Source organism: Colossoma macropomum, unplaced genomic scaffold (genome assembly GCF_904425465.1).
Source record: "Colossoma macropomum unplaced genomic scaffold, Colossoma_macropomum, whole genome shotgun sequence".
Lineage (NCBI taxonomy): Eukaryota > Metazoa > Chordata > Actinopteri > Characiformes > Serrasalmidae > Colossoma > Colossoma macropomum.
Window position 1 is genome coordinate 49,639,850 of NW_023494791.1, and position 18,410 is coordinate 49,658,259.

General features: G+C 43.3%; 1 protein-coding gene across 2 annotated transcripts in view; it reads right to left on the reverse strand.

Annotated features, from left to right (window-relative positions):
• The window catches only part of klhdc3 (kelch domain containing 3), a 45,928-nt gene extending 39,226 nt beyond the window's left edge, over positions 1-6,702 (reverse strand). Inside the window, exons 1-4 of one of the 2 annotated variants that reach the window (XM_036575275.1) lie at positions 6,571-6,702; positions 3,636-3,870; positions 1,322-1,498; positions 571-686 (exon numbers count right to left, since the gene is read on the reverse strand). In XM_036575275.1, the coding sequence (XP_036431168.1) occupies positions 571-686; positions 1,322-1,498; positions 3,636-3,789 (447 nt within the window). In that variant the 5' untranslated portion in view covers positions 3,790-3,870; positions 6,571-6,702. The remainder of the gene's footprint in view (positions 1-570; positions 687-1,321; positions 1,499-3,635; positions 3,871-6,570) is intronic. The other variant, XM_036575276.1, reaches the window with a different exon arrangement.
• Positions 6,703-18,410: the final 11,708 nt, after the last annotated feature.

Here is an 18,410-nt window from a genome sequence, read left to right on the forward strand (position 1 = left end):
GGAAAAACAGCAGGACTTTTATTATCTGGATTTCTGCATGAACGTCTTCTAAACTGTGATCATCTAATATCAGAGTCATGAAGCCAGACAAGCTCACACACTTTACCATGTTGGTCATTTACTAAACAAATGCTTTAAACCAGTTAAAGTCTCTGACTGTGAAGGGTGTGACGGGTAATGATCTCAGGTACAGAGTGTGTTTGGTGTCAGGTGATCAGAGGGGTCAGGTGGGCTTAACCTGCAGAGGAACGAAGCAAACCGCGTCTCCGTAGAGAGGTACGAAGCGAACCGCGTCTCCGTAGAGAGGTACGAAGCGAACCGCGTCTCCGTAGAGAGGAACTAAGCAAACCGCGTCTCCGTAGAAAGGTACGAAGTGAACCGCGTCTCCGTAGAAAGGAACAAGCAAACCGCGTCTCCGTAGAAAGGTACGAAGTGAACCGCATCTCTGTAGAGAGGTACGAAGTGAACCGCGTCTCCGTAGAGAGGAATGAAGCGAACCACATCTGTGTAAAGAACTGAATCGTGTCCGTCTAGAGAGGAATGTGAAGCTGCGATGTGATGAGGACCCACCAGCTGTTCATATCCTCCAAAGATGTACATGGCTTTTCCCAGAACACAGGCAGAGTGACCGTCTCTCGCTCCAGGAACCGTCCCTGAGATCTTGGGCGTGTACCAGCGGTGATTATCTGCACAAAAGAGAACACAGACTTTACTGCAAGAACAACACACTAAACAATCACAACTGATTACATAGACATTACTGAATTTATTAAGACTTTTATCAATAACTAATTTATATTTGCAACACATTCCTCTAATAATGACTCTTATTTTCTAAACGTTCTACATTTCTGTCTTTAACAGCGCAGATACAGGCGACTCTGAGCGCTTTAAAACACTTCGTTCTGTCACTCACTGTTCGCTCCTGAATTCAGACGTCAGTTTATAAACTTCAGGCCGACATGTTTTCCTTTTTAAGGGTTGTAGAAAATTCAGTCCACACGGACACTAAACCACAAAACCGCCTGTTTAAAATTCATCATGGTTGTGATGTCACAAACATTACATTTTAGCCTGAATTGTTTTTTTTAATGGAGCCCAACAGATGGTAGCCAATAAGAAAAGAGCTCATTTATTTACATCACTCTCAAAGACACAGTAACATAAAAAGCTTGTTTAATTGTAAAGAATTGAGGCTGGAAAATAGTGAATTGTGACTGTTTTTGGTTTATAAAAAACACAAACACTATAAGAAGAGCTAAAGCGAAATACTATTATATCAGTTTTATAACAGAGTCGTTACCACTTTCTGAACACTTACTGACGTCGAAGGCGTACAGCACGTTGCAGGCCCCCTCCGTGTCATTCCTGCCCCCCCAGATGTAGATGGTATCGTCTACCAGCACAGCCGTGTGACCATAGCGCATGTAGGGAACTTCTCGCGCGTGTTCTCTCCCTCCGGTTCTCACTGGAGGTAGTTTCATCCACCGCAGAGACACTGACGGACAAACAGAGCAATTAACCAGGACAATGCAGACACAATTAGCCTGAACGGTCAGCTCGACCAGTCAGCTCAACCTGTATCCACAGGAATCAAGAGAGCAGGATCAGTAATCAGGAGCAATACATCAAATAATGAGTAAAACATGTTCAATGTAAAATTTGTCCAGTGTTCCGTGTTCCAGTTTGCCCAGTTGTAGCCGATCAGTCAAGGCATGCTTAGTGTACAAAACCTGCTTCTTTAGTTTGGAGCTGGAACTACGAGGCTAACAATGCTAACAAACACTAGAAGTCAATAGTCACCCAAATCTTCTCTGTAAATACATCCCCAAAACATCTCTTAATCCACATGCAGGTCTTCATTGAGGTGGATCAGACTTGTAGACGTGATTTAGTGTGACTCGCTGTGAGATAAAAACATGAACAGAACTCTGCTGACACTTTACACAACAGGGTCCGTATTCAACCACCTACGGAGTCGGAGAGCTGATCTAGAACCTGTGTTTGTGACAGTCATAAATACAGAGGAACCTGGTCCTAGATCAGCCCACAGCTGTGGAGTTGTATGTTTGTAGCTCACAGTGAGTCACACTGCATCCTAAACCACATCTGCGCCACCTTAATGAAGACGTGGGGGAGTTTCACAGGGCAGGATTTATCAGTTTAGCCAGATAACTTGAGCCCAAAGTCAAGCCTTGGTGAATATTGTTTGTTAGCGACGTTAGCCTTATAGCCCCAGCGCTAAACTAAAGAAGCAAATGTGGACTCAGTGTCTTGGCTGATCGACCACATCAAGTTTGCTAAACCTGTTATTTCACTGAACTGCTCCTTTAATGATCCCAGGCTGGATGATTAAGGTTTGTTGTTTACATTCATCATTTTTCATGAGGAGTAAAATAGAGATAATCGATACAGATACTGATACTGAATATCGGTCCGATATCGTACTCATAAAAATTCGCAGATACCAGCTGATACTGTGTAGTGATACTGCAAGCCGAGTGTAGCTGCTGCGCTAATGAACAGACGCAGTGAAGGAGGATCTGCTCACACAGAGAAGAGTTACTGACTCCGTCACAGTCGGACACAAAGCCCTCGCTCACTTTAAGCATTCCGCCTTGGCAGATTCCCACCAGGATACACTGAGAGATTACAGACTGTTTATAAACACACAATCACAACCGCTTCCCCAACACGGGTGGAGACATGTAGGCCAACAAAACGGAGGAGAAAAAGTTGAGATTTCCTACCAAAGTCCATCTATATTGACTTTACCCAGTTCGACTGAATAGAATATCGAGGTATAAATATTAATATTATATAAACAGTGATGTTTTAAGCTGTCCTTGTAACTCAGTCTGTAGAGAGACCGAACTGTCCTACTGTGAACATCAGCGCCTGGTTTATCTTCAGCGCTCAGTGTTAGCAGCGCTGCTCAGCGTCTCAGCGTGTTGCTCAGTACTCGTGTTATTCTGAGTGAATCAGCTTTATTACAGTATCAGTACACAGTATCAGCTGGTATCAGTGAATTTATGAGTACGATATCGGACCGATATTCAGTATCTGTATCGATTCATCTCTAGTTTTCTAATTTCTAAAATCACACAGTGTCTGTCTGGCTCTTCTCCACCGCAGCGCTGAGATCACTAATGTAGTGTAGCTTGCTAACGCACTTCATTTACAATCAGACAGATTTAATGATTTAACTGTTAACGTTCATTACACTCATTTACACAAACAACTACTTCATTCTGAGTAGGGACTCGGATTTGGTATCGGACTCTGTATCGGTGACTAAGCCATACGGACTCGTACTCGGTCTGAAAACTGACATTGATGCATCTCTAGAATAAACATGTTCATGAAGTTCTACTCTCGAGCCCCTCACAGTTACAGGTGCGGCAGAACGTACAGCGCAAACGCGTCTCGCACGTCATCTGACAGTAATATGATCAACATTACACTTGAAAATCAAACGCAATAAATCACTTAACAATAAATGAATACTTTAAAATTGTAATGTACTGAAATGTTACTAATTATGTGACTATAATCCAGTAATGTAAGCAGCCACAAACCCACCCATTTCCCATCAGCCCCCTAACGGCAGGTGTATCTGTATATCCGCAGCTCACCTGTGTTGAAGACGTGAACGTCGATCTGCCGAAAGGTTTCGTAATCCTCCCCGGAGCAGTACCCGCCGAAAGAGTAGACCTTGTGGCCCACGGCGACGGCGGCATGGTTCACCCTGCGCGGGCCGCCCTCCAGGTGCACCGTCCAGCGCAACATCCCCCACCGTCCACCTCACAGCTTACAGCATCACCGCCGTGCCGCAACAATCTCCATCAGGCTTTACTGACCGGCACAGAGCTGGACACAACAAACAACAGCGAGACTAATAAACACCCCCTATCATACATACATAATAAAAATTAGAAGAATTATTATCCTTTATTTATATTACTATCACCTATCAGCTAACGACAAACAGCACTCGCGCTTTTTTTAAACAGTCAACCTGCTGCTTCACATCAACAAACAGTTTTACTTCATTTTAGTTCACTTTTAATATGATTTTGGAACAATTTAGCTTTTGTTTCACTTTTATTTTTTATTTATTTTATTACTGTCAAGTTATTGTTTTACATATTTACAATTTTTGATCAATTTATTATGTGACTATATTGTTGCATTTAATGGTTTATTGCTTTTTTTCCTTTAGTTTTACCATTATAATTATTATTATTACAGTTGTATAGCATTTGATATCCAATTTTTTCAAATCCTGTTTTCTGTTTTAGCCTGACTACACTGTAAATTGATTGATTGATTGACTGATTGATTGATTATTATGACTGTAGAGCTACTTCAGCAGCTTTCTTTAGCTCCATATACAAACCTGCAGTAGAAACCTGGGTGTGATCTGAGATTCTGAGCTCTGTTTAATCTGCATGTAAATACAGTCATTAAAGCAGCTTTTTTTCACGTGAGAAAATCACTAAAGTTCAGCCTTTTCTCTCTCAGAGCAAAGCAGAGGAACTTGTAGCTGTGTTTGTTCAGCAGAGTTGATCACTGTAATGATCTTACTGGAGAAAACAGTCCATCCTCTAGAACCCATACAGAACACAGCAGCACGGATCCTCACAGCACCAACACAGAGAGCTCACAGCACCCCGTTACACACTGCACCCCGTTACACACTGCACTGACCGCCTGGATCTGGAGAGTTTAAAGCTCTGCTGCTGGTTTTTAAAGCTCTAAATGACCTTAAAGCTCCTGACCGTCTGTTTATGATCTTAGATCAGCAGATTCTGACCTTCTGAACTCCTTCAGTAAAACACAGAAAACGTGGAGAGACTCTTTCAGTTATTCTGCTTCTAAACTGTGGAGCTCAGTTCAGCTTTTATTAGACAGTCGAGCTCAGAGCTCACTTTTAATAAACATCTGAAAACGCAGCTCTTTAACGCAGAGCTTCAGTAAAACTCTACTTTATCTCTTTAATCTGATCTGTTATTGATTTATATGATTTTATATTTATATATGAGTTTCTTCTGTTACTGTTAAGCTTTATCAGCTGACTGTAAAGCACTCTGAGCTGCCACCGATATGAAGTGTTCTATAAATAAAGATATTACTGTACTGTAATACGCTCATACTTTCAGTTTTTAACACCGTTTAAAATCTTATTCATGGTCACTGGTAATTAAGATCTACCAGTCACTGAGAGAGAAAACAGATCTTGATCATTTCAGCTGTGCTCAAACCCAAAAACAGCTTCCTCATCATGAAAACACCCACTGAGGCTGAGACCCCAGCGTTTTAACACTGCAGACCCAGAACAGACAAAACGAATCAAATCTTTCTTATCATAGTCAGTCAGAGACGCCACCGAGCGCCCTCACTGTTCCTCTGCCCTCTGAGGCTCGGTGTCTTTATAAAAATAACCCACACATAGTTATTCCATACAAAGAACTCTATTTCAGGCACAGCATCCAAATGAACACCACACACACACCCACATCCACACACACACACACACACACACCCACATCCACACACACACACACACACATCCACACACACTCACTCAGACATTTTACAGACTCTCTGAGGAGAATTCTGCAGAGTGAGTTACAGAATGTACTGACGGAGAAGCTACAGACAGAGTTCTGTCACTATCCTCCTACAAAGAACTCTATCTAGCACCTTATACAGTGGTGCTAAAAACAGACTTATCAAACTTATCAAAAAGGGTCCGATATAGAGCTTATATCTCTAAAAATGCTGAAATTAAGTCACAGACTGTGTTCCGTCACTAATATGTGCATCTGTATTTCAACACAGACACTTTTCCCCTCCTAACACTCGAACCTGTTTCAGTATCAGCCACCGCCGCCGTCACTGTCACGGTCAGTTCAGCTGGACATCAGTCTAAACAGAGGAACGAAGCTGATATTGGTCTCTTATTCGAGCAGGTTCTTGTTCGAATGTTTCAGTTCCACCTTAAATAGTGCAGCAGTCACTGTCTGGCGCCTGAGCCGTTGTAGTAATAACCACTGCACCGTTTAAGATGGACCGGAAAAATTCGACTAAGACAACTAATAATAACTAGTAATCTGACGATAATGTTACTGAGGCTGAACTGAGATCAGTGGATTTTCTCTAAATGAGCCCGAAGCTAAACTTAAACTGACTTCAAATCACTCAGTAGCGAAAACAGCTAGCTAGCGTTAGCAAACGTTAGCAGGAAAGATAATAAACATTCAGATTCAGCCGGTCTTACAAACCCGCCGGTCGGCTGTCTGACCTCAAACACAGCCCTACGCACATATTATTATTTTAATACTGAGTATTATTCGCTGTTTGTCCATTTCCCTCAGATATTCGTCAGTCTAACTCATCAGCTCCTGCATTAGCTTAGCTTAGCTTAGCTTCAGAACCCAGTTAGCCTCATAGCTGATCTGTAGAGAAGCTAAATTCATAATTAACTGTCTACCGTCAGTTTTCACGTCTGAAACATGAATATTACATCTTAATATTCCATATTAAATCACTGACACTCAGATTTACCTTCATCCTGTTTTCTATCCGAGCCGAAATCAGAGCAGAGCAAAGCAGCTGCGCTTATTTACTCTCCAACAGGTCAGGGGTCAGAGAGAGGGACCAGGGGAGAGGGAATAGAGGATAGGGAGGAGGGACCAGGGGATAGGGAGGAGGGACTAGGGGATAGAGAAGAGGGACCAGGGGATAGGGAGGAGGGACCAGGGGATAGGGAGGAAGGACCAGGGGATAGGGAGGAGGGACCAGGGGAGAGGGAATAGGTAATAAGGACTAGAGGATAAGGACTAGGGGATAGCTAAGAGAAACTCCCTATGAGACTGGGGATAGGGAGGAGGGAGTAGGGGAGAGGGAATAGGGGATAGGGAGGAGGGAGTAGGGGAGAGGGAATAAGGGATAGGGAGGAGGGAGTAGGGGAGAGGGAATAGGGGATAGGGAGGAGGGAGTAGGGGAGAGGGAATAAGGGATAGGGAGGAGGGAGTAGGGGAGAGGGAATAGGGGATAGGGAGGAGAGACCAGGGGAGAGGGAAGAAGATTTAACATTTAGCGGTTATGGATTTGGTTTAGGGGTCAGAGGATATTTAGGGTTTAGAGTTTAAGAATTAGAGGATATGGTTTTGGTTTTGGTTTAGGGATTCGGGTTCAGGGTTTAGGAACTGGATATTAGATTTAAGGGTTAGTGGTTAGGGTTTAGGGGATGAGGTTATTATATTTATTACATGTAAATAAACAATTGTTTACAACGCCACATAGGCGAGCAGATGGTATACTGTATTTATTTATTTTATATTTTTAACATTTGTATTTTAAAACAAATATATGAGTCTGAATAAATATATAAAGTAGTCAGTTGGACCGGCGTGTAATCCCCGCCCACTCCGACGCACCGAGGCGCTGAATTAAATTTGTTTTATATGAATTTGTGAAATTCAATGAAATTTTCGGCTTTTATATGAAATATTTAACTTCATCATGTCTTTATGAACTGATGAAGGGCAGGTTTAAAGGACGGTCAGGTCAGGTAGCTCCATCGATTAGCCAGCACGTTTGAGCAAACATGATGCAGATTTATATTACCAGAGAACTTGTTGAGAGGAGAATTACACTCTGCCATGTCTTCCGGGTTTCTCGAACGCTAGAGGGCGCTCCCGAGTGAGTCCAAAATGAATGGGCTGATATGGAGCATTTAAGCAAAATCATAGTTTATAAATGCTGAAACATTTTTAATGTAAAATAATACATTCATTTCCTGAACACAGAACAGCATAAAACATTTTAACATTGCTGTTATATTTTTAAGATGTTTTAAACTCAAATTATAGGAGTTTAAAACGGCGCCTCATGTACATTCATGACGTCAGTGAGCCCGAACAGCCAATGAGCTGCTCTGCTCGTCAACCAATCAGCGCTCAGTAGCAGTAATGCCAACCAATCAGCTCTCAGTAGCAGTAACGCTAACCAATCAGCTCTCAGTAGCAGTAACGCTAACCAATCAGTACTCAGTAGCAGTAATGCTAACCAATCAGCACTCAGTAGCAGTAACGGTTACCAATCAGCTCTCAGTAGCAGTAATGCTAACCAATCATCTCTCAGTAGCAGTAACTCTCACCAATCAGCTCTCAGTAGCAGTAACGCTAACCAATCAGCTCTCCGTAGGAGTAACGCCAACCAATCAGCTCTCAGTAGCAGTAACGCTCACCAATCAGCTCTCAGTAGCAGTAACGCTAACCAATCAGCGCTCAGTATCAGTAATGTTAACCAATCAGCTTTCAGTATCAGTAATGTTAACCAATCAGCTCTCAGTAGCAGTAATGCTCACCAATCAGCGCTCAGTAGCAGTAACGCTAACCAATCAGCGCTCAGTATCAGTAATGTTAACCAATCAGCTCTCAGTAGCAGTAACGCTAACCAATCAGGTCTCAGTATCAGTAATGTCAACCAATCAGTAACGCTCACCAATCAGCGCTCGGTATCAGTAATGTTAACCAATCAGCTCTCAGTAGCAGTACGCTAACCAATCAGCTCTCAGTAGCAGTAACGCTAACCAATCAGGTCTCAGTATCAGTAATGTCAACCAATCAGTAACGCTCACCAATCAGCGCTCGGTATCAGTAATGTTAACCAATCAGCTCTCAGTAGCAGTACGCTAACCAATCAGCTCTCAGTAGCAGTAACGCTAACCAATCAGCTCTCAGTAAAACGATTTTACTGTTTAATTTTTAGCCGTTTAGCTTCATTCACTCCCATTCACTGAGGACTCACAGGCGCCCTCTGCTGTTCATCAGTCCTGTTTTGATATAACAGGGGAAACAGGAAGTGACCAGACTCCTCATAAACCGGCTCTGATGTTACTGCACCCATCATCTACTGAAACGCCTCAGCGCAGAGAACACTGGGAAATTACTGAAATTGTGTGATGGAGCCCCCCAGTGGATGGAACGGTGTAAAGCAGCCTTAATGTCAGTGCAGAGAGCCATAAAAACCAGAGATCAGAGATCAGATCATCGGTGATGCCGTCCAATCAGCAGGACCCTCAGCAGCATCTGTTACACTCCCTACGCTGGTGATTGGTGTGGTCAGTGTGGTCAGCCTGATTGGTGTGGTCAGTCTGATTGGTTTGATCAGTCTGTTTGGTGTGGTCAGTGTGGTCAGTCTGTTTGGTGTGGTCAGTGTGGTCAGTCTGATTGGTGTAGTCAGTGTGGTCAGTGTGGTCATTGTGTGTTGTCCTTATAGCTCTTATTACTATTGTAGTGTTATTGTTTTGATGTCCGGTGCTGATGGGTTCTGCGTTTTGTTCTGAGAGTTTAGACGCAAATAAATAAATAAAACTGACTGAACTTTAATCTGTTCATTTATTTATGTATTTATTTATTTATTTAATGAGAACAAAAACAGCATGTGTGTGTGTGTGTGTTAGTGTGTGTGTGTGTGTTAGTGTGTGTGTGTGTGTGTGTGTTTGTGTGTGTTTGTGTGTGTTAGTGTGTGTGTGTGTGTTAGTGTGTGTGTGTGTGTGTTTGTGTGTGTTTGTGTGTGTTAGTGTGTGTGTGTGTGTTAGTGTGTTTGTGTGTGTGTGTGTGTGTTAGTGTGTGTGTGTGTGTGTCTGTGTGTGTGTATGTGTTAGTGTGTGTGTGTGTGTCTGTGTGTGTGTGTGTGTGTGTGTGTGTCTCTGTGTGTGTGTGTGTGTGTTAGTGTGTGTGTCTCTGTGTGTGTGTCTGTGTGTGTGTGTGTGTGTGTGTGTGTGTGTTAGTGTGTGTGTCTCTGTGTGTGTGTCTCTGTGTGTGTGTGTGTGTGTGTGTGTGTGTTAGTGTGTGTGTCTCTGTGTGTGTGTCTCTGTGTGTGTGTGTGTGTGTGTGTGTGTGTTAGTGTGTGTGTCTCTGTGTGTGTGTCTCTGTGTGTGTGTGTGTGTGTGTGTGCAATTACAGGGTTATTGGTAATCAAAGAAAAAGAAAAGGAAAAAAAGAGTCAAGACAAATTTCAGGTTATATAATAATCAATAATAATCACTATCAGTTCTTTGTTTGTTCTCACTGGTGGTCACGTATCTGTGTGTGATCAGCTCTTCTCTCCCAACACGTACGGCAGTTTCTCAGAGTCACTGCAGAGCTGAAACTCAGGACAGACGCTGCTCACCTTCCCATAGAACTCCTTTCTAATGGAGTCGTATCTCGAGCAGCTCTGTGAGGAAGTGCAGCTCCGTCTCCACCACTGAGACTCGCAGTGAGAGCACAGACTGGCCTCTCTGAGTGACCAGCTCTGTCTGAGAGCTCACAGTGAGAGCACAGTCTGGCCTCTCTGGGTAACCAGCTCTGTCTGAGAGCTCACAGTGAGAGCACAGTCTTGCCTCTCTGGGTAACCAGCTCTGTCTGAGAGCTCACAGTGAGAGCACAGTCTGGCCTCTCTGAGTGACCAGCTCTGTCTGAGAGCTCACAGTGAGAGCACAGTCTGGCCTCTCTGAGTGACCAGCTCTGTCTGAGAGCTCACAGTGAGAGCACAGTCTGGCCTCTCTGGGTAACCAGCTCTGTCTGAGAGCTCACAGTGAGAGCACAGTCTGGCCTCTCTGGGTAACCAGCTCTGTCTGAGAGCTCACAGTGAGAGCACAGTCTGGCCTCTCTGGGTGACCAGCTCTGTCTGAGAGCTCACAGTGAGAGCACAGTCTGGCCTCTCTGAGTGACCAGCTCTGTCTGAGAGCTCACAGTGAGAGCACAGTCTGGCCTCTCTGAGTGACCAGCTCTGTCTGAGAGCTCACAGTGAGAGCACAGTCTGGCCTCTCTGGGTGACCAGCTCTGTCTGAGAGCTCACAGTGAGAGCACAGTCTGGCCTCTCTGGGTGACCAGCTCTGTCTGAGAGCTCACAGTGAGAGCACAGTCTGGCCTCTCTGAGTGACCAGCTCTGTCTGAGAGCTCACAGTGAGAGCACAGTCTGGCCTCTCTGAGTGACCAGCTCTGTCTGAGAGCTCACAGTGAGAGCACAGTCTGGCCTCTCTGGGTAACCAGCTCTGTCTGAGAGCTCACAGTGAGAGCACAGTCTGGCCTCTCTGGGTAACCAGCTCTGTCTGAGAGCTCGCAGTGAGAGCACAGTCTGGCCTCTCTGGGTGACCAGCTCTGTCTGTGCCGGCCAGTTTCGATGGCCAGGCTGTGCTCACTGAGTCTGTACATGGTCAGCACTCTCCTCAGTTGTCTGTCTGTAATTGCTGTGAGGTGCGGTGCTGAAGTATAATCTCGATTTAGGGCCGAATAGCACTGAAGCTTGTGCTGTTGATGTGTGGTCTCAGTCCAGTGGGTGATGTAGTTTTGTTTTTGTTTGGTGATAATCTGATTGGGTCTGATTTTCTGGGCAAGCGTGTGGTCAGATTGTGATTGGTATTTCAAATTTGATTGAATTTTAAGAGCAAAAAGAGCCCCTTCAGAGTCAAAACTTCCTGTGGAGCTAATAGTAATGCCCAGATAAGTGTATGTTTTAGATTGTTTGATGTCGGTGTTGTCAATTGTGTAAATATAATTCCCTTCATTTTTAGACCTCTTTTGAAAAATTACTATTTTGGTTTTTTGATGGTTTATTTTCAAAGCCCAATTTTTACAGAAGTTGTCCAAGATTTCTGAACTTTGTTGAAGCCCCTCTCTGGTAGGTGACAGCAGGACGAGGTCATCTGCATAGAGGAGGTATTTAATTGTTGTGTCTCCCATAGAGAGGCCGGGTATTTCACTACACTGGTCGAGTTTTTCAGCCAGTTCATTGATGTATATGTTAAACAGGGTGGGGCTCAGGCTGCAGCCCTGTCTCACTCCTCGCGACTGTGGGAAGAACCCAGTTTTGATTGTTCCAATCTTCACTGCACATTTACTGTGAGAATACATTGATTTAATAACATCATACACCCCACTTTCAATAAGTTTATAAAATAGTCCGTTATGCCAGATTGAGTCGAAAGTTTTTTGAAAGTCTACAAAACACACAAAGATTTTGCCCTTATTTTGGTTTACGTATTTATCGATTAGTGTGTGAAGAGTGAAAATGTGGTCAGATGATCGATGATTTGGTAAGAAGCCAATTTGGTTTTTGCTTAGAACATTATGTTCTTTTAGAGAGTTCGTTATCCGAGTGTTGAGGATGCTGCAGAAGACCTTTCCCAGGTTACTGTTCACGCAAATTCTTCTGTAATTGTTTGGGTCAAATTTGTCTCCATATTTAAATATGGGGGTGATGAGCCCCTCATTCCAGACTGTGGGGAAATGGCCTACATTTAAAATAAGATTGAACAGTTTTAGAATAGCCAATTTGAATTTAGGGTCTGTGTTTTTTAGCATCTTATTTAAGATGCCATCTGTACCACAGGCTTTTCTGGGTTGGAGGCCTCTGAGTTTTTCCTCTAATTCTTCTATTGTGATGGAGAAGTCCAGTGGATTTTGATAATCCTTAATTGTTTTATCAAGAATTTCTAATTTTACAGATATTTTTTGTTGCTCTATATTTACCGATGGTGTTCTGTATAATTTTTCAAAATGGCTTCTCCATATATCCCCATCTCTAATTCCTATATCATCTTGTTCTTTTCTGTTTAGGGATTTCCAGTGGTCCCAGAATGAATTGGAGTTGAGTGATTTCTCTAAGTCATTTATTTGATTTTGCATGTATTTTGCTTTTTTGTTTTCAGCATACATTTATATTCTTTAAGTATCTCACAGTATTTTGTGCGCAGTTCCTGATTGTGTGGTTCTCTGTGTTTCTGACTGAATACATTTCTAACTTCTTGCCTCTTTTTTTGCAGTCCTGATCAAACCATTTGTTTGGCTGACAGCTCTTTGATTCGTTTTTCTTAACAGTCAGATTTATAATTTGTGTGGCATGATTAAAAATTCTGTTGAGGTTTTCCACAGCCACGTCGACTCCCTCTCTATTTTGGGGGTAGATGTTTGACAGGAAGGAGTCAAGAAGTGTCTGGATATCTTGGCTGCTGAGGGCATGGAGATGTTTTTCGGTGCTGTCCTGAGCCCACCTGAGGGGTGGTCTGAGTTTGTACATATGGTTGGGTTTTTGCCAATTATCATTTGTAGCTGTTCTTTTCAGGTATATAGTGATTTGGCTGTGGTCAGAGAGGGGTGTTAATGGCTTGACTGTAAAGGCTCTCAGGAAAGTTACGTCCAGATCGGTTATGGCGTAGTCCACCGTACTGCTGCCTAGAGCTGAGCTGTAGGTGAGCTGACTGAAGGATCCTTCACAGCCGTCCGTTTACGATGTACAGACCCAGGCTTCGACAGAGCTGCAGTAGGTTCTTCCCATGTGCGTTTACTGATTTGTCACAGTTTTCTCTGGGGGGGTACGAGGGGAAATTAATATGATCTCCTGTTATAAAGTGATCACCTTGAGTGCTGATGAAGTCTGGTCGGTCTCCTGTTCTCGCGTTTAGGTCCCCACAGATAATTACATGACCTTGTTTTTGGAAATGGCTGATTTCATTTTCTAGGTTTGGGAAGGTTTCTTCGTTGAAATAGGGGGATTCTAATGGAGGGATATATGTTGCACAAAGGAATAGATTTTGAGGTGTTGAGATTAATTGCTTACTAATTTTTAACCACAAATTATTTTGTCCTTGTTTTATTGTTTCAATAGAATTGGTTAGTTCTGATTTAAACCATATGAGCATCCCCCCTGAGTTTCTCCCCTGAGTCACTCCTTTTGACTTGGTGGAGGGGACCACTAACTCCCTGTAGCCTGGGGGACAACCAGTGGGTTTGTCTCCTCTACACCACGTTTCCTGCAAAATTAATATCAACATTTCTTACTTCCTTCAAAAAATCAGGGTTTCTACTTTTTAAACCAAATAAAGAGGAGTTTAAACCTTGAATATTCCACACAGAAATGCGAAAAGATGTCATTCTGTGCAAGCTGAAGTGTGTTACTATTCATATTTTGAAATGAGAAAAATAATTGGAAATAAATAAAATAAATAGTTACAATGAATCTTTGAAATAGAATTTGATGTCTTAATCACTGAACTTAAATTCAGTTATATACAATGTTTTTTTTTAAACTAACAGTTTAAAATAGTTCTCTCTCCCTGTATTCTCTCTCTCTCTCTCTCTCTCTCTGTATCCTCTCTCTCTTTTTCTCTGTACTCTCTCTCTTTCTCTCTCTTCCTCTCTCTCTCTCCCTCTCTGTATCCTCTCTCTCTCTCTCTTCCTCTCTCTGTACTCTCTCTCTCTCTCTCTCTGTATTCTCTCTCTCTCTCTCCCTCTCTGTATCCTCTCTCTCTCTCTCTTCCTCTATCTGTACTCTCTCTCTCTCTCTCTCTCTCTCTCCCTCTCTCTCTCCCTGATTAAGTGCAGAAGAGATTAAAAAGGTCCTGAGAGCCATTAGAGCTTCACTAATGTGAGCTTATATTTACAGTCTTTTGTTCTGTTGATTAAAATGTCTGACTGCAGATCCAAAACAATAAACCTCACTGATCATGAACACAGCGCAGCTCTGAGTGATTAACAGTTCAGCAAATAAACCCCTGAATTACCTCCCGACGCCTTTTACACCGTTTATCAAACATTAAACTACTTTCAGTAACCTTTACAAAAACAAACAGTGTTGATTATTTACATTTAAACGTACACAACATTATTTACTTTTTAGAACAGGCACAACAAACAAACAAACAAATTAGTAAGTAAATAAATAAGTAAATAAACAAACACTGACAGAGGCTTTTATATGAGACCAACAGAAAGTTCCGTTTTTAATTATAATTTTTTAACCCTTTAAAGCTGCATTTTAATCTACTCTTTAATGAATGACGAGTAACTGAAATGAATATTTGGCTTTTGTTCTGCATTTCATGTGGCTGACTGTGTGATGGAGGACACGCCAAAGATCGTCCCACCCACAGCCCCCCAACACCCCCCAACACCCCCCCACACCAAGTCTCCTATCAACCCTCCATATCACTCAGTAAGTGCTTCTGTGGAAGGAGTGAGGAATCATGGGATACGGTCCAGGGCCACAGGTATAAAGGGGGTCAGGAGGGGTCAAACACCAAACTGTCTAAAGCAGCAGAAGAAGGAAACATTCTTCAGCAGGAGCGGTTCTTCAGCAGGAGCGGTTCTTCAGCAGGAGCGGTTCTGGACGTGAAGGTCTATCAGCAGGCGCTGAGGAGAGGCCTGAGAGAGCAGCATGTGGAGAGACAACAGCAGTGGTAAATCAGCACATTTATTACAGATTTTATAGCTTTAAAACAAACAGTCTTGAAATGAAAACACAGCTGCTCAGACTGTTCAGACAACCAAACACCTCTGAACTGCACTGCACACCACAACCCTCACCACTGTAATCACTATTACACTGCAATAACAATGCAACAACACAGCATAACACTGCCATAACACTGTCATAACACTGCAATAACAGTTTGTACTGTAATAGCGTATAACAACAATACTGTAATAGTTAATATTATAACAGATGATGATGGTAATAATGAATTTACTGGCCTGCATAGTTTGTTTGATTGTAAATGTTTTTAATAATAATAATAATAATAATAATAATAATGATAATAAATGCTTATTTACATGAACTTTTCACTGTAGTTAAAAATCTGAAAGAGCTTCAGACGGAGATTAAGAACTACATACTGAATAAAAAGAAAACAGGAGAAACAGAGCCGAGACAGTTTCAGCCTCTGTCGCACTTTCGTATCAGACCCTTATCTTTGAACTGTAATGGTGATGTTAGATATGCAGGGCGAGGGATGTTCTCAGTCTATCAGTGAAGTTATTGATCATCTGCAGCTCTAAAGGGTCATTGTGTCCTGCAGAAGCTCCTCAGCAGGTCTGCATGGGCGGAGGCGTGTCCAGAGGAGCCAGCCGCAGGAAACGGACCAGCTTTTCTAAAGAACACGTGGAGCTTCTGCGAGCCACGTTTGAGACGGACCCTTACCCAGGAATCAGCCTGAGAGAGAGCCTCTCGCAGACCACCGGCCTACCCGAGTCTCGCATACAGGTGAGGTCAGAGGTCAACATGGCAACACTGAGGCTGAAATGATCTTATAACTCTGCTTTTCTCAGGAAACAGTGCTTAAAAGTCAAAACATCCACCAGAGCATAAACAGCGTTTCACAAAAATTACTAAAAATAAGCCAAACATGGCAGGAAATTAGCTGAGTAATCATACAACATTCCTACAGACAGAGTGCAAAATACAGCTTCTGTCTCTGGTGTTCTTAACTAACTAGATCTGCAGCACTGCTCTGCCTCAGGGTGGCGCTGTAGCAGACTGGTTCACCCAGTTGGTCCTTCATAGCCTGGAAACTGTAACTCTGCCCGGATTCCTCTGAAAAACTTTACAATGAGCTGCAGCAGATCTGTAAATCTGAAAACTCGCCCAGTTTCCTAAGAGTTTGGAGTGAAGAGTGACTGTTCCTCATTTCACACACTGAAGACAGAAGAGGAGACGAGGAAGATCTCAGTTAGTGTGAGGAAGAGCGCAGAACCGCACTAGAACAGAGACTCTACAGAAGAACAGCTGATAAAACAAACATTTACTGACACTGAAGCATCAGCGCCGCTATGGAGAGAGAGAGGTAGAAGCAATCAACTAAAACAGGTAAAACTATCTAGAAATAAGTGAAGTAATCGTGTAATAAGCTTATAACACTCTCACCAGGAAAAACTATTGGTTACACAGACTAGATTTCAGATCATTTCACCTGACAAGACATCACTTTTTGCAGCGAGCGGCGTCTCTTGCGGAGCCATTCCTGATAGTCCTGACAGTTTTATCACCTGCGTTTGCTCGAGCTGCGCTGAGATGATGCAACTGTGAGTCTATCTTCACTTTTCTTCGGCAGTTTGTTCAGTGCGTAAACAGAAGAGGCTGACACTCAGATAGTGGCTGATGCTCTGACTGTGTTCTGCAGATTGTCATGTGAAAATAATTAACCTGAACCTACTAACTGAAGCTCTCCTATCTGGGCACTGAGACGCCTCTTCTGACCTCAGGACTGTATCCTTGTGTGTTAACATCACTGTCTCCTCCTCATTCCTCTGTAGGTTTGGTTTCAGAACAGAAGAGCTAGAACATTAAAGTGTAAGAGCGGTAAGAAATCTTCATGGCAGATGGATACTGTTTCACGGTCTTACGGAGGCACCCGGAGTCCATCGGTTCAACCACGTCTGACCAGTAAAGAGGTCAGCGCTTCCACTCTACCCTCACCACCTCCACTACCGCTCGCGTATCCCGGCCCGATTAAAGAGGAGGTGGAGGAGGACTGTTACTACACGCGCTGCTCTCCATCCTCGTCCAGCATCTGTGACGATTCAGGCTACGGAACTCCGTACAGGTGCCAGGGCAGGTCCATCAACCCTCACTTCAGCCCCCCTCTCGTCACCTCCGAACAGGTGACCCCAAACTGGGCTCACAGGTATGATCGAGGGTCACTCATATGCTTTCTTTGGAAGGACACTGCATACTGAACACGGCTTACTGAACACTGCACACTGCATACTGTATACTGTTACACTGCATCTATATACACTTACATTGCATACTGCACACTGAACACTGCACAGTGCATACTGTGGACTGCATACAGCAAACATGACATTATTAGTGAAATAATCTTAAGTCTAGTTTATATATCTTATATTTGTCCTTTTCAGATTACTGTCCTTCAGCTCCAGCTCCGGTCAGGCCTTCTACTGCCCCCCACCCTCCACTCTCCAGCCCCTGGACTCACGTTGCTGGGACGAGGGTCAGGACCGCTCCCTGCCGGCCTCTGGCACCTTCTGTTCTCAGAGGCCCAAAGGGGCTGGAGCCGAAGACCAGCAGGAGAGAAGTGTCCATCACGGCCCGGTTCCTGAGCTGCCCGCACTGTCCCTGCAGGAGATCCTGGGGGAGCTTCAGGGAGGAGAAGGGTGGGACGGAGACCACCCTGCTCATACCGAACCGATGTACTGCTGAAGATGATTTAAACCTCTGCTAAGACGCACAAAACGCATTTACATGGAGACTCAGAGGAGAGACTGACAGAGACTCATAGAAGAACCTCAGCGAATATCGCTGTAAACACTGATTACTGATCTCGTCCGCTTTTCTGTGAGTTACTGTGAATATGTTCTTTCACTGAAAAGAAACGCTGCTGAAATCAGATCAGAGCTGGTTCTGCTGGTTATACTGTCCTGTTGTTCTGTTTATTTTCATTTGTTGTATTTATCTCATGACTGCTTTGATTTAAAGACTAGAATCTCACAGCTTGATGTAAATATTTCACCTGTTTTCTTTTTAATTTATCTGCTGCACTTTCATTAATAAAGACTTATTAAAAATCCTCTGCAGTTATTCCCACATGTTTAGGAAATCTTTAGCATTGT